This window comes from Pleurodeles waltl, chromosome 3_1, assembly GCF_031143425.1.
Source record: "Pleurodeles waltl isolate 20211129_DDA chromosome 3_1, aPleWal1.hap1.20221129, whole genome shotgun sequence".
Taxonomy (NCBI): domain Eukaryota; kingdom Metazoa; phylum Chordata; class Amphibia; order Caudata; family Salamandridae; genus Pleurodeles; species Pleurodeles waltl.
The window spans coordinates 1,910,808,619-1,910,830,801 of NC_090440.1; the positions used below are offsets into that span (position 1 = coordinate 1,910,808,619).

Sequence of the window (22,183 nt, forward strand, 5' to 3'; positions counted from 1 at the left end):
TAAGTGTCATTTATGGTATCACTTCATATTAGAATTTCTACCACACTCCACCTTCCAGAGGAAGCCTGGAGTGCCTGCATTTGCAACATTGAGAGAATCAAGGACCAAAACGAGCAACTTGGTCTTTCAATTTGAGTGTACCAGTAATCTGCCAAGGGGCATCAGTAGTAAACAACAGTACCAACACAGAGCACTGCATTGAAACAACAGACTGCCCTCAGAACCCAAGGAAAGACCTTACACTTATAGAGGAGGCCACCATTTCAACAGCATCCTCATTACGAATACTTCCTGCATCATTTCTGAACTTCAATATAAAAACAGAGCCTATATCTTCTTTTAGTAGGTCTCCCATTTCCTAGAGGAATACTACAAAAATGTCTACAAAGCCTTCATGGTGTCAAAGGAATAGAGGTGCTACCAAGCATGTATGATCCTGAGACAGGATACAGGAATATTATTGTGGTCTTACTGGTTTCACACAGCCAGTGTGGTTTTCATTGGGTTCTCTGCTGAAGTCCATTTGGCTGTTAGTAAAGCTCAGAAACATGATGTGCTTATTAAAGTAAACTCATTTTGAGAAAGCAATTTTTTCACCGAAGAAAAATCACTTCTATACTGGACAAAAAACTTTTTTTATTTGTTTGTGAACAATCTTGTACCAAAGCGAAAAAGAAGGGTAACCTTTTGTTTAAGAATTAGTCTTCAGTCACAATGTGAACCTTTACTTGGAGGATCACAGTTTAAATCATATACTTTCTTCTTTCCACGTCTTGGTCTCATATTCACTACTCTAAGTATCTGATATTTCTGAACAGATATTCTACAGCAGGACGCCTAAATGAATTCTTTAATGTTCTTTTTAGGTCCAAGGGATAAAGCTAAATTAAATGGTTTTGTGAATTTTCTCAGTACTATGAATGCAAGCTTCACATTGTCCAATCAACACGTGGTCAAGTGGAAGGACTTTCATATCTTCTTAAAGACACAGCAAGCCTTCTATAAACAAAACTGTAATAGTTTCTAGAAATATAAAAGCTTCTATTTTTCCTCATAGGTGCTGCTGAAATGCTAGTACTCTCCTGCTTTACCCATGCACCAGGTAGTTCAAGGATACTGATTTAATTGGATGTTTAACATGTGTTTAATTTTCTTGGCGCAGTTGGCATACTCCAGTTTTACACACGTGTTAACATGCAATCATTTTATGTGTTTATGATTGCTGATGAAGATCGTATGATCGGGAAGGAATAGGTACTTACCTGTAATTCTAGTTCTGCATGGGTCTGCATTAAATTGCATAATAATGCGCCGACATACCCATTTGCAAAATGAGAGCTAGGATAATGCACGTATCAGGTGAAAGCATGCTGTGAAGAGGCTGCTGCATATCTAGCCAGGTATGCTCTGTTAAATCAGAAAGGATTTATTAAACCCAGTTTCCTTTTTTTTGCTGTTATTTGTAGTAAAATAAAGAGAGGGACAATCATCAAATAGTAAAAATTAAAATATATTAAATATTTATTTCTTAGAATGATGCCTCTTTAAGAAATAGATGTTTTACTTTTTAATAAAAAGTACCCATTATGGAAAACAATGTTTACAAAAATTATTTTGTCATTATTGATATTTTGGCCGATATACCTGAAGGGAGTTCGCACACACGAGAACGTCCAAAAGTATCTAAAAAAACATGTGAAAACATTCAATTTTTCATGAAAGCAAAACATTCAACATTATTTAAGTTTCTTTACCAAACATTTTCCGAGCGTTCCTAGTTAAATTAATATAAACTATTCAAGCACCATCAGCGTGTCATTAAAGCAGTTCAAGGTATCTTCAGTGTTTTCAATGTAAAAAACAAGATGCCAGGATTGCAGTCCGCGCTATGCAACTCCCAGAGGATGCCCGTCACGGAGAAATGCACATGTCTGGTGCACATATTTAGGAGCAAAGTCAAACTTTCCCACATTGCAGGAATTACTACTGTGGGGCTGGGGTGCGTGGGTTTCAGGAGCCGCACATTTAGGATAAGCAGCAGGGATGCGTGCAGGTGTAGAGGGGATGTCATGTTCCTGATTATATGGCTGGGGTCACAGACAGGAGCTGTGTACTCACGACGAGTGGGGTTGGATTCTCACATTGGTAGAGATGTGCCTTGTGGTTGATCGGAAGCGCTTCCCATAGGCCAATGCTACAGGTTTAAGAAGTGCCTGATTTCAACAAGGAGCGAGTTGGCATTCAGGATGAGTAACTGTAATCCACGCAGGCAGGGCACCGCTGTTGTGAGTTCAAGATGAGTGCAGGAGATGCAACAATCTGCAAGGAGACTCACAGGCAAGGGGAGGATGCAGAGTGACCACCTCCTTGCAGGTCATTACAGACACTGTATCAGGCCCTGAACCTTCGTGTGGTCACCTAATGTATTTGGGGCGTTGCCTTCTTGCTTTGCTTCCAAGTAAGAACAACGGTGTGTATTTGAAAGTGTTAGGAATGCAGACTGTCTGGCCTGGTCTTAGTAAGTCAGCCTATGAGGATTTAACATCACTTTCCCAATGAGCTGCTTGGATTCCTACAAGCAGGGGCTACGCCTTCATAATGAGTGAGTTTGTATTTCTGCAGAGGATGAGCATTGTGGATTACCAGCAGAGATTCCAAAAGGAGGGTTTGTGTATCACCCAGGAGTGTCTTCATATAGCATGTGTGTTCATGAAAAGCAGCTGAGACTCTCTCTGCCAAGGGGATACGTTCACCATAATTACCTGCAGGAAGGAAAGAGGGTTCACGTTAACTGCTTGAATTCCCATATGCAGGAGCTCAAGTAAAGGACGAACGGTCAGAATTCCACCTCAAAAAGATGCCTGTTAAGGATGGGAGGCTCCTATTCACGGAGGCAGGCAGGAGATATTCACTCAGGGTAAGAAGTTGGGATTTACACAGGCAACGAGTCCGATTTCCAATGGCACAGGCAACATGTTCACCATAAGCAGCCAAAATACTGGCAGAAGGTGGTGGGGGAGCAGGTTGTGTAGGGTACATATTCATTCATTAGTGGCTTGGATTTCAGGAGGCAGGATGCACACATCAGGATGAGTGGCTTAGCTTGCTACAATGCTCTTGACTGCACGCTCAAAAGGAGAGGCTCAGATAATAATAGCAGGACTCGCACAGCTAGTTTCCCAAAGGCAACACAAGCTGGGCAAAGGATGGGATTGCATCAGTAGAGGTAGGATTTTTTTGTATGGTCGATTTCTCAACTAGATATTACTGCTTCTGTGATAGCAGCAATAAGTAACTCCCAAGATGAAAAAGTTAGTTACCTTTGTTAACGCTTTCTGGTGGATTCTCAATCTGACCACAGATTCCTCAGCTTTTGAATAGTCCTCAAGCATCAGACTGGATCTGCAAAATCTCTAAAGCACTCCGCATTCCAATGCAGTAGTGGCAGCCTTGGTTTGCATGGAATGCGCCTGTAACCGACTCGGAGGGTGCTTTTTAGTGAGTGCATAGCAAATTTTAATGCAGAGAACTATCGGCCTAGGGATAGTTCTATTCAATCTCTATGCATGGAAGTGCAGGTTGCTGAGTCCTGGGTGCAAGACCCTGCCCTGCTGCTTCAACAGAAGATCCTCGTGAAGCAGCAGCTTGATTAGAAGACATATGCTCATGACCAGAGGTTCTGGATATCACACTCTTATGGCCCAATCCAGAGCCACTAAGATGACTTGGAGGTTGAGCCTTCTTAATCTTCTTCAGAACTCGAGCCAAGGGACGTAGAGGTGGGAAGGCATATAGGAGTCCTAAATGCTGAATGAGTATCTGAGAAAGAGTGTCCTTCTGGACTTCATTTAGCCAAAATGTTGACACTGCACGTTCTTGGTGGTGGCGAAGAGATCAAGCCAGGGGTCTTGCCACTGCTGGGAAGACTACCTACAGCACCACTGGGTGTTATTGCCATTCATGATCCAGTAAGTGCTTGCAGCTGAGTTAGTCTGCCCTGGTATATTTTAGATCCCACAAGGTGGATCATAACCAGAGAAATAACCTGATAATTCATCCAATTCCAGAGGTGTAGAGCCTTCTGGCCTAGGACCCAAGACCCCATCTTGTCTTGTTGCAGTACCACATAACACTGGTGTTGTCTGTGAGAATCCAAACCAGCCTCCCTTTCATGGTTGACAGCAAGGCCTTTAATGCCAAGTGGACCACCCTCAACTCCAACAAACTGATGTGGAGTTGGGTTTCCGCCGGAGGCTTGCCTTAAGAGCTCCACCTCTCCTAGATGGCCTCCCCTCCCCGTCACCACCATCCGTTCTGGCTAGGATACAAGGGGGGGTGATGGCTCTGGTGCCAGACTATTCACAGTTGAGCAGCCACCAGTGCAGAGCATTTGGAGTCTCCTCCAAAAACTGGATGAAATAAAATTCCCTTGGTGCTGTATCGACTGGTTCTTCGGATCCCATTGCAGAGCCAGCATGTACCATTTGGGACAATCGACCAACAGTATACAGGAGGCCAACATCCCAGTAGCCTTAGAGTCATCCTCAATTAAATCCAGGATGGAGATTGAAACATAGGGATCATAGTCCAAATGTCCTGAACTCTTTGTTCAGGGGAAAGGCATGAAACTGTAACTTTTCCAAGAGAGCTCAGATGAATGGGATAACATGAGAAGGATACAGGCATGACTTTGTCAGTTGACAAGGAACTCTTACAATATTAGAAGGTTCACTGTCATCTGGAGATGGTCTACGACTGCATTGGCTGAGCACGACTAACAGTCAGTTGTTGAGGAAAGGATGGGCTGGAACACACAACCTCTCAGGGTGTGCTGTGACCATCGCCCTCACCCTTGTGAACACCTGAGACATTGGAGGCCAGAACCCTTCAAATGGCCCCTTTGGCCAAAGAGGCCTGCACATCCTACTGCAAAATGGGCAGTGGTCCTCTGTCAGTCGGCCTGATCTGAGTGGAAGGTGTGGTGGGGGTGAAAGAAAAAGAAATGGGAGGGCAAAGCCAGGTAGTAAAATTTGTGAGACTCATTTGCCAGAAGTAATGTCATGTCACCCTTGGAGGAAATGGCAGATCCTGCCTCCTACAGGGTGGATGTGGGCCAGAAACGGCACAATAAAATTGTTTAGATGCTATGGTTACTGGAAGTGTGGGGGAACTGACTTGTGCATTGCCCCTGATCTCCCGGATTTTGTCTCTGGGATCTGTGGCCTGATCTTGAATGGACTGAGGGGCTGGTTGCCTTGGCAGTGGAGTCTGGCATTGTCTATATGCCAAACCCCTCCCATAAACACGAAAGGGATGATGTTGTTGGGGAAACTGCCATGGCAAGGGTAGAGAGACCCAAAGGATTAGCTGTGGTGCAACTCTCTCTAAAACTTTTGATGACAGAGCCCACATTCTCACAGAAGAGGAAAGAACCACAGAATGTCATCCATCAAGGATACCTGGATATCCTGAGAAGCCTGTGGACATCCTCAAAGCATGGCGCCAAAACGAGATACTCGTGCTAATTGCCACAACTCAAGTAATCAGTCATATCTAGGTCAGACCAGATAACAGATTTAGCTGCATCTTGTCGTCCTGAATAGCTTGGGCTATAGACACTTGTAAGTCGGCAGGAACCACTGAAAAGATCTGAATGTCAACATCCCATAACACATTAGAATAGCATCCAAAGAGGCAATTGGTGTCTACTAGACAGAGGGCAAGAGTGAAGGAGGAAAAAGTGTTTTCCAAATTCTTCCATATTCTTGGATTTGCATTCAGGAAGGGTAATTTTGCTGGTGGTGGCCTACACCACCAAGCTCTCCAGATTTTGGTACAGTGTAAGAAAGTCAGGGTCAACTGGAGCCAGTCTGTGGCAACGAGTGACCTGTTTATTGACTTGAGGGCCAGAACATGGCTTAGAACAAATGCCCAATAGCATGTTTGTAAGGGCTTCGTTAAATGGCAAAAGGGGTTTGGTCTGTGCCTGGCCAAGCTAACAGACCTACGAAAGATGGTTAGTCTTAACCTCCATAGTTGGGAGCTTTAGATCAAGGTCCTCTGCATCTTGTCATGATGCGCTCTCCTCCATGGATGGATCCCAACGGGAGACTAAGCTGGTGCCTGAAGATGTGTCCAGGCCACTGGCATCCTGTAGCTCTTTGTACCAGTTGTTCTCATGATACTGTGGGTCAAATGTGTCCGCATTATCACCAGAAGTCTGACTGTGATCTGAATCTGAGCCGAAAACCAGATGTAATGTCTGTGTATGACTGAAAGGAAGTGTGTCGGGGTCAGAAGAACTGCCATTTGGCGGCACCACAAAGGGATCAGGGCACGAACAAGACGAGTTTGCCTCAGAGTCTGAAAGCATTATAGGTAGTGGATCCTCCCCCATCACCGCCAATGATGTCGACGGGACCAGCACCAACTGTATTGCCAGACCTGAAATCCGCAGTGAAGCCGATGCAAAACTTGAAGTGGGTTTAAAACGCTTAGACAACTTAGGGTTAAACTGCCAGCAGTAGCCTAACTGGAGGCCCTTGCAGATCCTTAGGGCCTGGAGGCACCCAGAAGCAGCCGGAAAAATGCACTTCCCTAAAGATCTTGATTTATTGTGACGTTGCCAGAGGACCAGGAATGGTAGGTGCATCAGGGCCAGATTTGGAATTGGCTTCTCAGGAGACTCGTAAGTGAGACTGTGTAGCTTGTTGACCCCTTGTGCCTTCTCTGAATGGCATGAAGGAGCTAATTCCTGCTTAGACTTTGTGCAATTCTTCTCTGACTTAACCAAAGACTTCAACTGCACCAAATATCTCTCACGGGACATTGCTCTGGACTTTGACTGGGACAGAGTGTAGTCTTGTGGTGTGGTTTTCCAACATAGCTGTGCTTTGTGATCTCGTATGGCCTTCGGGTTCAAATGTGCACAGTCATTGCAGGTTTTGGAGTCATGTCCTGACAACAGACACACACTTCAATTTGCAACAGTTTCCACAAAGTTTAAACCCTGTCATTTTAGGGAGGGACATCTCCCTTGCACACAGGAAAAAACTCTGGATTACATTTTATGTGAAAAAATCTTGTCAAGAGACTAAAGGGGTAGAGCTCTGGATTTGCTTCCGAAGGCACAGAAAGAAAGGAACTGACATTCATCGCATGGATGTTTTTTATTGCAAATCATCATTCTCGGAACGGAATGAAGTTGGTGCAGAGCTGCTCAGTGCAAACTACAGGTGCGTAGCAGTACTACTTCAGAGTTATTCTAGATCCAGTCTGAAACCCTGGGAATATTAACATGGTGAGAAGTCTGTGGCTAGAAGGTTCCTTTGGAAAACATGTTAACATAACAACTTTACTTTCTTGTTTGCAAGTCAACTTCAGCCCTAGAAAAGATACCTTAAGTTCTTAACTGTGGGGTAACAAAACCCTTGCTGGCAAGCAATATTTGAAGCCAGCATTTACATAAGGTCAATTCAAGCAGTGACTCTGAGTTCCTGTTTTGATACAAGTCTCGAAACTGCGAAACTTGGTCCCCCTCATAATGATCACAGATGATAGCGTATCGTCTCAATCTCTTCAAAGAATGGATTAGTAGCCATAGAGAACAGTAGAGACTTCATCAGTATAGATATTCTCAGAGATGCTACAGTTCTCTACTTATTGACCAAAGCTTTCCCAAAGCTGGGGCAGCTCACCAGGCACTAGCAGAACCCTCACCCAAGTTCTAAAGTGCTCTGTGACAGGAGGTTGTCGGAATACCATGGTTCCCTACTAAAGCTTTGGCAATAAAATATTTCACTGGAAGAGCACCTTCCCTTTTGGCACATCTTGGTTGCTTGTGTTCCTTATTTGGAAGCCGCTTTGTAGTCAGTTCTTGTGTGAAATGCTGCTATTCTGGAATCTCATCATGGTATTCTGGGACTTCAGGGCGGTACTCTGGAACAGGAGCATGCCACTCTCCCAGTGATTCCGTCATGTCATCACACGGCAGAGTTCTGTTCATGTCCTCCAACTGATGGTACATATAGTTTCCATCTTTGCTCTTCACTTTGGCACAGCACCATGAAACTCTTTTGATTAAACAGAGTGAAACCAACACCAGGAGCAAAACAAGAGTGGCTGTGATGATAATCCATGTTTGCCTGAAACACAAATTCACAGATTATTAACTCGCGTATACCCAATAAGGAGTGACTGAAAAGATATAACCAGTGACACAAGGCTTCCCTTTCCCCAGTCCCATTCTGAGTGCACCAAGCCTCACTCAATTGTTACACGCTCTAAAACAATTCTGCACAAAAAGGTCCTTTTTAGATACAGGGAATGTAAATAAGCAATCTGGGATACGTGCTTCCTTAGAATGAACGCATGCACATAGTCATACGCAAAAGGTTATTTGCTTTAGCAGCTCTGCAAACGTTAGCAGCAAATCCTGTCTTCTGTTTGGTCTATGTTACAGAGGGATAAGGTAGGCCTAGTATGAGAGCTGGAGAAATTCTGGACTGGTTTAACAGACACAGCTGGATGGCCAGCTGAGCTGTGCAACTCAGTTGCTCAAGGCATGCACTGGCAGGGGGTCAAATTTAGTGGGAAGTCAAGACAGGCATAAGGTCCTGGGTCTCTGTTGCCCCGAGTTTCGGCAAAGGTTTGCTGTCCCTAAACTCAGCTAGGCTTTATTATGCTCTGGGCATGATAACCTGGACTGGTCAAGGATCATCACATGGAGGGCTAGTTCAGCTACCATTATGTTATGTGATGCTGTGTAACTAGAAACTAGACTTCTAAACTTACTAGACTGGGAATAGAAAGAAAGAGAAATTATTTAAATCGTACAGAAAAAATACGCAGGAGGCAAATGGAGTGAAATTGTGCAGAGGAGGAACAACAGAATGCAAATAAGGAGATAAAGGTGGGAATCAAAAGGGTAGCAAGATGGAACAAGCATCTGCAATACAATAGGTCTTGCATTTGTTTGAGTTCGAGCTATTAGCGTTGTAAACTCCTAGCCGGACTTTTCTTGCCACATAAACTGATAATGAAAAGTAAAACAGTTTCACATATGCGAGCCGACAGTCGCCATGAGCGTGAAGGAGACACAGAAAAGGAAACAGAAGTTGCCTCACAGTGAAACGTATTGGCAAAAGTGCAATTATCTGAAAAGTAAAACAGTTTCACATATGCGAGCCGACAGCCACCATGAGTGTGAAGGAGACACAGAAAAGGAAATAGAAGTCTGCTCGCAGTGAAACGTATTGGCAAAAGTGAAATTATCCATGTAACCAGCAAAAGTAGAATTATCCATGTAAGAGGGTCGATGTCATGCAAAGCGCTCGACAACTGCCCAGTGAGATCGCACTGCGTAGGAAATAAAAAGAAAACACAGAGCCTCATATGTTTTCAGTAGTTTACCGGTCCTGTAGAGGAGGGCTAGACACCGGAAAAGGCATGACGTACAAATGCCTTTTACTGATTAAATCAAGCAAATTTTTAAAAGGCAAGCACACAAACTAACCAAACTGATGGGTGTGGTTAAAAGCCCTGGGAGAGCTTGCAACAGGGGCCAGTGCACTTGTGTACGCTTGACCCTAATAATCTCTCTGTGGGCTTTCAACCGTTTTTGGCTTTTTGGCCCTCAGCTTTGTCCTGAAAATTATTGTTGCAGCACTGCCTGCCACATATCAAAGTCTGAAAGGCCATAAAATAATGTATTCTGTTCCAGTAGCAGTGGCTCAAGCTTGTGAGCGGGCACTTTCCTAAGCCCTGAGCCCAATGTGAAGTTGGGGTTAACAGGACCCTTTCTCTGCCATTCCAGGACCTTACCTATCATCACTCTAGGCCCTTTGCCCTGCTAACCAGGACCCCAGTGACTGTGCTCTCTCCCTCTAAATTTGATTGTCTAGGACATTACACACCCCATGATTGGCATAATGGTGCCCCATGTAAGTCCCTAGTATGTGGTACATAGGTATCTAGGGCATTGGGACACCAGGCGTTCCCAATGGGCTGCAGCATGTATTGTGCCACCCATGGGAGCCCATCCAAAATGTGTTTGCAGGCCTGCCACTGCAGCCTGCGTGAAAGGGTGCATGCACCCTTTCACTACAGGTCACTGCACCAGGTCACTGAAAGTCACCCCTATGGCAGGCCCTCCTATCCCAGGGTGCAAGTTCCTGTGTGTGAGGGCACCCCTGCCTGGGCTGAGGAGCCCCTATGAACTCCAGCTCCAGTAAACTGGACTTAGTAAGTGCGGGGAAGCCATTTTACCAGTGTACTGGACACAGGTCACTACCTATGTCCAGCTACATAATGGTAACTCCAAACCTGGACCATGTTTGGTATCAAACATGTCGGAATCATACCTAAATACTGTTGCCAGTAGTGGATGTATGATTACATGCACACTGGGGGCTCCTTAAAGGACCCCTAGCATTGCTCCTACTAGTCTCCTGGGTTTTTCCAGGCAGCCCGCGCTGCTGCCACTCCTCAGATAGGTTTATGACCTCCTGCTGCTTTACCAGCTCAGGCAGAGGAAGGCAGGACAAAGGATTTCCTGTGGGAGAGGGAGGCCACACCCTCTTCTTTGGAAATAGGTGTACACTTGGTTTGGGAGGGGTAGCCTCCCCAAGCCACCGGTATGCTTTGAAGGGCACATTTGATGCCCTCCTTGCATAAACCTGTTTGCAGAAATCCATGGACCCCTGGTCGCCGCTCGGGTGCAAAACTGGACGAGGGAAAGGGGAGTGACAACTCCCCTGTCCATCACCACCTGAAGGTGGTGCCCAGAGCTCCTCCAGGTGGCCACTTCTCTATCTTGAATCCAAGGTGGGACGAGGCCCCTGGGGGTATCTGAGTGGCCAGGTCAGGTAGGTGATGTCACAGCCCCCTCCTGATAGGTGGCCACCCTTCTAGTTGACCAATTCCCGTTCCTGGGCTATTTAGGGTCTCCCTCTTGGGTGGGTCCTCAGATTCGACATGCAAGATTCCAGCCAGATGCTTCTGCATCGTTTACTTCATCTTCTGGCTGCCGGGACTCAACTGGACCCTCCAGGAACCGACAATCTGCAACTCCAGCGACGACTCCGCTTTGCAACATTGTTTCTCTGGCTCCTTCCAGCAACTGCAACATTTCCCTGGCTGTGCATTCTCTGAGGGTGAAGAGTCTTCAGCTTGCACAAGAAGTAAGAAGGAATCTCCCTTGCCGTGAAGGAGTCTCTCCCATGCATCCGCAGGCACCAACTACAACGATGATCGGCTGCGTGGATCTTCTCTCCTCCGGAACTGCGATGATCCTTCATCACAGGGGGTGGTCTGGAGTGGGCCGCTTGGTCCGCTCTACCAGCTGTCCAACTTGGGCGACAGTATGCCCTTGCCTCTCCTCGTAGGACAGTACCCCTGTGCACCGCGACTCTTGCAACTACCAAGGCTTGTTTGTTCCTCCTCCAAGGGATCTTCAGCCTCCGGCAGCCCCACCCCCAGCACTCCTTTCTGGAAAGCACAGTCTCCTGCCTGCTGCTTCAGCGACATGGGACTCCACTTTAGGTGTGCTGAGTGGGCCTCACTGCGACTCCTGTGCCTGCTGCCCGTGGGTCGCCTGTGGGGGCTGCCTCCTCTTCTCATGACTCTCGCAGCTGCTGAGGGTCACCTCGGATTTCCCTCCTTAGGTCGAGTTCCCTGGACATTGCTGGTCCTCTTCAGCCTTGCAAAATCTTCTTCTCCGACTCTTGCTTTTGCCAAGGCTTGTTGGTGGTTTACCAGCACCACTGACTGACTGCATCACGACCGCTGACGTGGGATATCACTTGCATCACTTCTGGAACTCCTTGTCTGCTACTGTGCTGCTGACTTTCTTAGTCTACCGTCGACCTTGTCCTGCATCAACTAAAGGGTGGGTAGTGGCTCCTGCCGCACCTGGAGACTCCAACTCGAACTGGATTTGGTCCCATTCCATTGCAGGTCCTCTTCTGTTAAGATCCACCTGTGGTTTCTTCCAGTCTTGTCTGGGTCTTACACACTCCTTTTCCAAAGTCCTTCTGTTGGTTTTGGGGAAACCCAGGTATTTACCTCTTCTCTCCTGGTCGCTGGGGGGCACCCTAGTACTTACCTCTTTGGGTTCCTAGTTGCTCCAGCTCCCCTCTACTAATTTCACTTCCTTGGGTGGGGGACTGCATTTCACATTCCACTTTGTTTAGTACATGGTTTGGCCCTCCCCTAGGGCCCTCACTATTTACTATTACTTTTACCAATGCCTATTGCTTTCTATGCTATTTCCTGATTGCTAATGTGCAGGCGCAACCCGTCCTTTAGGGCGGAGGGGCCACGCCCCCACACCTTTTGCGCCTCATGAAGAGTGCTGGTCAGGCTGAAAGAAGGTCAGCCTGACAAACACTCTTCATGTTCAGGTCAGGCAGCCAGGAGCAGACATGCGCGATTTGCACAGACTCCTGGCTGCCTGAGCTGAACTTTGCTGGGCTTAAAAGGTCACAGTTCGTGTGGGCGTGACCTCCTCGGATCAGCAAAGGTGCCTTGAGGCCCTCCCCCGGGTGACGAGGGAAGCGTCACCCACTGACTTTGACCTGGGTGCTTCAGGTTTAAGCCCTGAAGCGCCCAGGGCAAGTCTCAATCAGTGACACCTCGTCACAGAGTGGGGTGGGGTCAGCAGTCTACTGACCCCATCCCACTCTGTGACAAAGTTGGGACTGCTGCCTTCCATCATAGGCTGACCTAAGGTCAGCCAGTGAGGGAAGGCAGCAGTCCCAACCCTTCTGGGACCTCCGAGGCTGAAGGGGAGGGGGCGATTGGGGGGAGAGAAAGAGATAGAGAGAGAGAGAGAGTGTGTGTGTGATCTTTGTAAATAAATGTTTGGTGCGTGCGTGCTTGAATGTTGATGAGTGTTCTTAATGGATGTGCGTGCGAGTGTGAAAGTGTGAGTGTGAGTGTCTTCCCGCCCACCCCCTCCCTCCTAAAACTGCCGGCCGCCACTGCTAATGTGTATAAAATAGTGTGTTTTCTTACCTCCAGTTGGCGTATTGCCTATACAGTATTATAGTAATTGTGTATACCATAATAAAGTACCTTTATTTTTATACCACTGTATGGTTCCTTCATGTGTGTAAGTGCTGTGTGGCTATAGCGGTACTGCATAAGCTTTGTGTGTCTCCTATATAAGTCTTGGCTGCTCATCCATAGCTACCTGTAGAGAGCCCTGGCTTCCTAGACTCTGTCTACACCTCACTAACAGGGGACACCTGGACCTTGATAAGGTGATAACACCATAGGTGCTCACCACACACCAGGCCAGCTTCCTACACCGTTCTCATTTCAGGCAACATCTGTCATTAATGCATGTTATGTACCTCCCCACTAAAACTAGCAAAGCCTTAATAGAAGATTTCACGAAATACCTAACAGAACAACAACAGTTTAACTTCTGTAACATTTACCTGGGGGACATCCTCTAGAACAATCCTCCCAAACTTCCCCAAGCTGGGGTTCTACCACTCATCCTGGTTATCACTTCTAATCACCATTCTTCACTAGAGCACATGAATCATCCAGAGCCCCATTAATTATAATAATAATTTATGCACTGCGCGCTTTACTTGTCAAACCGAATTAATACTCAACAGCGGCCCTTCCTGCATTTTATTTCTCCTAGTTCAATCTGTTGGAATTATTGCTGCTAAAGGATATACATTTGTGCAATTTTGTTCGCACAAATTTGCACCCGCGCCCACCCTCCAAAAACTGAGTGAGTTTTCAAGCCGTTGATCCCGTATGTGTGAGGTGATGTGCTGTCATTGGCAAACATTGAAATGCCGATCTTAGAGCAGGTGTTAGGGGATGTTCTAATTATCTCTGTAACAGCATCACGTAACACAATGGTAGCTGAACCATCCCTTCACGTGGGAGATTACAACAGGGGCCCGAGCGCTCGCGCGCGCTCGACCCTAAAAAGGGTACAAAAGAAGAATGGAAATAAGCAAAGAAAGAAAGGAAAGAAGGGCAGCTAGAAAAAAGGTGGTAGGATCGGATAAAGAAAATGAAAAATAGAAGAAGGAAAAGAAATAAGCAAAGCAGCAAACCAGAATTAAACAATGGAAAGAAATGATGGAAAACAGAAGGAATTGTGATTAAAGGAAAGATGAGAAAAGTAAATTAAAATGATGTAATAAAAATGCATTATTATGCACAATTTCTGCCAATGTTTCCTTTGGTGAACAATTCTCACTGTTTTTTTAAGGAAACATGTTGTATTTAATGTCACAGGGCCCCAAGTGAGGGGTATTCTATTTTCCTGGCAACTCCCTCGATTGGGAGGGACCACGTGTTTCAAAAGACTGAAAGGACCAGGAGGGGACAAGACATTCAGTCTTGCGAGTGACCATTAGTAACAAACAGCGCCTTACTCTGATAGCAAATTCTGCTGCCCAGTCCCAATGTTCTCCTTCCCGGATCCGAGCCTGGAGACAAAACACTGGCCGACTAAAAGACAAAAAGAAAAGTTAATTTCTAATGTGATTAAAAAGTGAAGCAACATGCAAATGAGATGGCCACAATCTGGACCACTTCAGACACTACTCCAGCCAAGCCTGTGATAGCCAAGCACAAAGCAGAGCCTACTTATCTACAAAACAATGCTGGCCTCGCGCGAACGCAGGATTCTGGCCTCAGTCACTTTCACTAATAAGTTCAGTTTTGCTCATGACTAAATCAATAATCCTGTGCGCACACTCTCATTCATTCATTTGAAACTGAGGGATTGGGGGTGCACTGGCTCCTGTGTGTAGTGGTGCTAACTGCCAGGCGTGTGCACTGTGTGCTGGTGGGTTTGTGCACAACGCAGCACACCGCCACCATCAGCGTGTTCAGAGACGGACGGAGACAGCCGTGCCCCCACAGCTGTGTGCGCTAAGGATGCCGCGGGTGGGGTGTTTGTGAAGGGGGACGCCTAATAGGGGGTTGGGTTCAGGGGCCATATCATCATTCCATTCAGTGCAGGGCGCGACGTAGAAGGGACTGTGCGTTTCTTTTTCTTTAAATCGCCTTGTCTCCGGTGCAAACATCAACTCTTAAAATCCGAGTTAATGTCTAAGCTGTAGACAGCACAGAAACACGGACGGACAATTACTGGGCTGTCGGCAGCAAATGCACTACCTCGGAGACACAGGACAATTTGGGGAAAAATAAACTCACAGACCTCACCTGTGCACGACCTTGCACTGAATAGCATCTTCATATGTCCCATGTGTTCGCAAGTGGGCATGTGTGCGTTCAGGACTGCAGACGTGCACAATGTGTATCCAGATGTGTGGGCCACTATTATGTGTAGAGCTGTGCAACTGTTAGTATGTGCACAGGTGTGCACTAGCAAATATGTGAAAAGTAAGGAGCTGTACTCTGCCATGAGTGCAGAAGGTACGTATGGGCAGATCTGTGCAATGGCGGATGAGTACGGAGGGACACTAAAAGGTGTGTGGAGAAGTGTGCACCCGTGTGGACCGGTAGGTGCTGATGAAGAAGCGCACTCTAGTGGCGTCGTGCGTGGTGTGCGCATCTGCAGGTGGGGACCAGCGGCTGTGTGAAGACGCATGTGGGTGCTCGGGAAGGTCAGCATGTGTGCTGCGCGCCCACAGTAAAGGGTACCAGTAGGCCTGCACAGCGCAATGAACCAGCAAACGTATGTGGAGGGGTGTACACTACTGGAGGGGGACGGGGGGATAAATGTGCAAACTCGAAACTGTGTGAACTATTGACTTGTAAAGCAGGGGGGTAAAGCCAGCCGTGCATTGCCCGCAGGGTAACAACCATCAATCACGGAGAGGAAAACCTACGAATATAAAGAACACTCTCCACAAGAACGAAGCAGGCGGGAACAGAAGGGATACGGGAAACCATTACCTTTGTAGAACGAGGAGTTCATCCCGAACTCGTAGGTAACGTTGCAGCTGCCAGTCTGTGTATGGCAGGGGCACATGTTCTCGCACCTGCACATCTGACGACAATGAGGACCATACCATCCCGGGTTACACTCTGTGGGGAGAAGATAACACAATCTGCGAGATGCTTGGAAAACCGCACCCAGTCAGGGGAGGTGAACACCCCCTCACTCCAGGCGCATGCACTGCACTCGGCGAAGCGTCTCTGCGATGGACGCACGGGAACCCGGCTGACATACACGGGCCAGTGATTAAACCGGTATAAATGGCCGGGAAAGGACTTAAAGGTAAATTCACACACGGCCAACAGGCTAACTTACAAGAATAAGTGCTTTTACCGAGACAACAACTACTGACTGCAATGTCTAATGCCAGGAGTGCATTTTTTAATAACCACATTTTACTGATATTCTTTTACCGACAAACTTCGCTTACAGCTCCCACGACACACCGAGTGCCTTAGTGCTATTGCCCCCTCCATGCACATGAAGCTCAGAGCATGCCATTACCTGTGCACCGTTACCCTATATCTTGTGGTACTTGTGGGGGCAGCCCCTGGCCAAGTAAATGCTTTCTTCAACTTCAGCGCTGCGGGCCACTGCCTGAGCTAGTCACCAGAGTGACAGTGAACATCTAGCAATGTCTCATTTTGCCAACACAGTTCCGATCCCCAGCAGAGCATGACCCCCTCTTACCTCTCAAGGCTTCCAGTAACCCCAGCAGGGCCAGTCTGGGTGTGGGACTGACTGATCTAGCCAGCACCTCTGATACGGAAATGAACAGCCTGCGTTGAGTCATCAATTGACACCCCAAGATAACATGAAACCAATATCCCTCTCCACCATTGAGAAAACATTTGGGGGCACGACATGAATGTATATACCAACGCCTTTGTGGGGTGAAGTAGACTCAGTGTAAACATGTAAGTTGAATCAGACGGAGGTTCGCTGAAATCACAATTGTACTTGAAGGCAGAGTGGCAAGAGGCGAAAATGCCCTCTAGTGACCCAACCCAACATGCCCATTTCCTTCTAAGGGAATTGAGTGACTCCCGTTCTTAACTATTAAAGATTTGCAGATATGTGAAATACCCCCTTTTACTCAGTGGGCCCACAACCTCCTCTTCCTCTATGGAGTTACATTTTGCAACCTCTCCCATCTCCGGTCGATGTGCCTCTAGGGCACACGCAGCTGAAGATAAAGTCAGAACTGCGGCCTAACTGGGTCAAACGGTTCCTAACGTTCCGCAAAGGATCTCATGCAGCTGGCGACCAAATGTCGCCAAATCTGGAAATGCCGACAAGGACCTGCCACTCACAGCCTGCTAATCGCGAGCACAGTTTATTCCACGTACCCACCCACAAAGGCATCTCCAATGTCGGCTTCTTATTGCAGCAGTGCATTTGTTGATCACAGGTGCTGGTCTTAAAAACAGTGAAATCATCTTCCCTGGTCGGGATAATGGGGCGAATCAGTGTATAAAATCCGTATTTATGAGCACAGAACATGAAATATTCCCTTGAATACGTTATTTTAGCGTTCTTTAGTTACAATTGATGCCTACTTGCCCTTCGTATTGTAGGGCCGCTTGACAGGGGAAGGGCCGACACCATGGCCTGATCCTTTCAGAGGATATTGGCCCCAACTTCAAAAGGAGCAGGAGGTTGGAAGAGACTGGACTGGAAGAAAGCTCAGTGAGGGGTCTGTTGGGGGTGGAGGACGGTTTATGGCCAATCATCAAACAATCATCAGTAGATTTGTAGAGCGCTACTTGTCACCCGTGAGTGTATCCAGGGGCTGTCATTCAGTAACGGATATAAACAGAGTGAATTTGAGAGAAAGTTCCATCTACTGCTGCACTGCAGATTCTTGTTTGTTGATCTGTGGAGTACAAGCTAATGCGTTGACTGTCAGCAACTTCAGAGCAACGATAGTAGATTTGACACTCGTCTCAATGAAACCTCTAAGAGCACCCTTACTCATGGCTCCTAAATCACTGCACAGAGCGTTCACAAGTGGCTAGGTTTCTGAGAAACAGCATGGATCAGTCTGGTTGCCAAATGGTGCTACAGGTGCAAGACAGATCTACAGTGCATATGCTACAAGGCGAACCACTCGCAGGAAGGAACCCAGCTCCTCGGCAAGAGCATTCAAAGAGCCCTGGTTCTGGTAGTCGCCTCTTCCATGCTAGTGTTCTACAGCACAGAGCACTAGCAGGATCCTGGCTCTCTGTCTACATTAACAGTGATATTAAAACAATAATCAATGACAACAATAATCAATGCTTCATGCCACACCTCTGCCCATTAAGAGCAGCAAATAACAGGCACTACTATTATTGAACTTTTTTGCAGCCCCTCATAGCTGGGGGCATATGCAAGGATCAGAGCACATTTAGGCTCATCACAAAATTAACCAGCTATGAAGCCTGGTGACACAGAGAAGCCCACACACAACGTACACATGTATGGCATATATGTTGTTCTATTGAGTGGAATCATTGTTGTCACTGTTCTATATTCTTGAGTCTGTGTTGGAAATGTTATTGCTTGAAGTCTGGAGGGTGTTAGGCAAGGCCAGACCGGCCGCACCGGGCATTGGGTGTCTCCCCAGGAGGCTGGAAGGGTGGGGCGTTTGTTACTGGGGGACGGGTTTGTAGCAGTGCAAGTTTTAAAAGCACTTCAGAGTTCCTTGTATATCCAACAGTTTTCAGGCAACAATAAAAGTGCCAAGATAATTCTGCTGATTAATATACCAGCTGTAGAGAGATCAGAGTTTTGTCTAGTGACCGTTTTGACTCATCTAAGGTAGTGCAGAGGGCTAATATGCCTGCTGCAAAGAATGTGTACTATGCAGATCACAGAACAGGATTTAATGTGCAATGCTCAGGGGGATACTACTTTTGACACAGAGATCCTTTTGTTACTGTGCAGTTCTTAAGTTATAATCATAATCTAGCACAGTGAGCTACGAACTGCCATCAAAGAGCTGCATGCAAATTGCATGGTACAGGTTAGAAAGTAATGTTTTTCCCAGTCTTTGATTATCCTAATTTTTCTAGAAAGTTTTGGGGTTTGAGTAGAAATAAATTGTTATTACTACACTCAACCCTAACCACTGTGTTATGTTCTAAATCCTGAGTTTATGCTTCCCCAGACCAAGCACTTAAAATATGCCTACCAGTATGGATGAACTGTGAATCCTACACCTTGTAGTCCCCTTTGTCTTATGTATCATTTTATTTACACTGATTTACACACATATGATTCATTGTGTCTGTATGGGTGGTGTAAAGTGCTCCAACACCCTATACTGGTGAGAGAGGCGCTATAAAACAAATACTACACGTGAGAGAGGGGCTATGGAGAGATGGGAGGCACTGTTAGAGGGTGATGGTGAGGTAATCACTGAAGAGCCCCAATAAAGATTGCTCTATCCTGGTGCACTGTAAGGCCATCATTTACTATGCTTTAAAAACGAATACAGTTGAAAATACAGTTTTTACCATATTTCTCCAAATTTTCTTTGGTAACGAGGGGGCAGCTCCAGACTTCATTGTAGTGTCAGTCTTGCTCGCTAGGCACCCTATGGGGGCCGGCCTGACTACATTTGCCAGGGCTGCTTTGGGTTCCCAGTCTGGCCCTGGTATAGGGACTGAGAGCTGGGCATGGGCGTTGGAGTCATTATTCTGGAAATACCTGTTCAAGCATATTTACTAAAGTCTTGAGTTGTCCTTGGTTGATAAATAACACATCATGGCTTTTGACCCAAACATCATCTCGCATTTCAAACATCAATATCAGGCTGCAAGTTGTCTGCTTGCTTAAGCACCACATCACCCAGTTTTATCACCGTTGTGTATGTTGGGTTTTGCTCAGAAACCAGAATTTGAAGGGTGCAAGATGCACTTAAAGTATAATCATTTCTGCAGGACAATGCATTCCAATTTCCCAATATTTTCTCAAAATGGAAATCTGTGCCATGGTTCTATTGTTGGTGGGATCCGTGAGATTCAAGCTAATCACCTCTTAATTGAGAAGTAATCATTATAGCTGTTGATGCTGGAGGGCTAAAGCCGTCTTCAGGGATGCAACAATAGTTTTGAGAATTGTTCCTGCAAGTAATTAAGCATGTTCATCTATATCCAATCCACTCCTGGGATGTCAGTGGCTTGTATGCGTGAGTATTCTGATGGCCCTCCTGGGGCATCTGGGAACGGACCTGGATAGGTAGCCAGATTGGAGCCAGAAATGCAAAGGAAGCAAGGGTAGAAGTACAGGGAGGTGAGGTGCTAGCAACAGGTGGTCAAGTAAAGGGAAAAATTAGATCTGTGATGAGGTAGTGTTATCATGCCAGCTTTATTTTTACTACCTGCAAAGGACAAGCACAGGTTATCGCCATTCAGGAGGGGGCATGTCCCAAGAGTGTGTTCTCCATTGTGATTGCTCTCAGAGTCCTCATGCTCCCCTCTTGTTGCCTCATCCTAGTGATGGATTGCAGAATCCCCTGCATGATAGGGTAACCTCAGCCCTGCATGTATTACTACACAGTTCCATACCAATGGTCGTATTAAAGCAAAGGTATGCATCAGGTGACTGCAACGCAAGAAAGGGATGCATAAGTTATGCAGGTCAACTGCTACAAAAGGTCAAGTGACAACTACAGAAGCAGATTTTGATTCACACAAAAAACGAGAATAAACAAATGAGGGACGTATAGTGATCTGCGTATGACATACACCTGTGTGCTACCAGGCATGCAAAGAACAAGTTTCCTGCCTCACCATTAGGTGGCACTGACACCCATGGGTTGCAAACGGGAGCAAGCCAGGTGTGAGCCTCACACTGTCTGGTATGTCTGAAAAAGGACTTCACAAGAAGAACTCTGCATTAAAAGGAAACACAGAGTGGATTTTGCTCCTCAGATAATACATGGGGAAGTGTTTCATTCCAACAGTGAAGCTGCCAGTGAACAGTTCACCGAGTTTTGAAAATTTGCAAACAAATGTATGGAAACAAAAGTCCTTATGTCATCAATCATGGCTTACTCGAGACCAAAGCAGTAGAGCGAACAACTCAATTCTAATTATAATGGAAAGACCCATCACAGCCCTCAAGATGTGTTCCCCTTAAAGACCTACACTACAGTGCGTACGGTTGGCATAAACATCACAGAAGCTTAATAATAGGTTTCCTAATACATCAAGCCTAATATGGAGACGATGCAGTGCAGTATAAGATGTAATGCCACAGAATTACCTTGGGTTTGAGGACACATTAAAGACTTTCTGGGTTGCCTGATAAATGCCTCGATGGAAATGACTTTAACCAAACAGGGCAGGAAACCACTGAGACACTTGTTAGCTGCTCCCAAAAGGAGAATGCAGCTAACTTAAGTCTGACAAAATTGCAACCTATGATGGTATCAACGAAACTGGGACGAGCTGACAACAAAACAAATGGCACATATAAGACAATATGCACATACCTGCTTCCGGAGTATTAGCTAAATGCTTATACAATATATAATCACAACAGACACTCTTGCCATCCTAGACTACTGGCAATGACCTATAACTGGCAATCATTAGACATGTATGAATTAGTGGACAACAGAGCACACATTTAACTAGAGGCATCTTTGGTCCAAGGTGGAATAATTTTGCCACTTCTGATCTCACTTGAGCGCGTAGACTCAGCATGGGGAAAGTGCATTATAGGGTCGGGGTTAGGCAAAGGTGCGTCCTGGCTCCCTTTTTGATCAATTTACAGACCTCAAACGTAGATGAGTTTCAAGGGGAAGCAAAATATTACTCAAATGCACCAAAGGTGATGGGAAGAATGCTTGCAGTAAGACTAACCACTGACTATCGCTAGGAGTATCACTCCAACCCATCATTCTTTTGCCTACAATTACCTTTTGAGTGTTTGAGCATGATGTTCCTCCTCAAGGAAGGGAATACGCATCCCCGCATTTTATTAAGCCGAAGACCTTGCAATTTTCGACCTCACAACCACAAGAGATCAAAGGGGCATCAAATCTATTTTATAAATACTGTTGCAGGAATGGTCTCTATTGGTTATCTGTGCATTTGCAAAAGTTGTGACCTTTTACCAGAGATAGTATGGCCACGATCCGCAACAGTAAAAGAATATCGCTATGCAGGCATCTTAGTTGATGGAAAGCTGATGATTTGCTGCTGTTTGAGACTGTGAAGCTAGGTCCCAAAACATCGGCACAGGCCA

The 22,183-nt window shown here is 46.2% G+C and overlaps 1 protein-coding gene across 2 annotated transcripts in view; it reads right to left on the bottom strand.

The window, feature by feature from the left end:
• Window positions 1-1,494: 1,494 nt before the first annotated feature.
• Window positions 1,495-22,183, bottom strand: part of NAGPA (N-acetylglucosamine-1-phosphodiester alpha-N-acetylglucosaminidase) — a 131,395-nt gene continuing 110,706 nt past the window's right edge. For both annotated transcript variants that reach the window (XM_069226097.1, XM_069226096.1), the window contains 3 exons: window positions 15,901-16,032; window positions 14,409-14,484; window positions 1,495-8,144 (listed from right to left, as the gene is read on the bottom strand). In XM_069226097.1, the coding sequence (XP_069082198.1) occupies window positions 7,892-8,144; window positions 14,409-14,484; window positions 15,901-16,032 (461 nt within the window). In that variant the 3' untranslated portion in view covers window positions 1,495-7,891. The remainder of the gene's footprint in view (window positions 8,145-14,408; window positions 14,485-15,900; window positions 16,033-22,183) is intronic.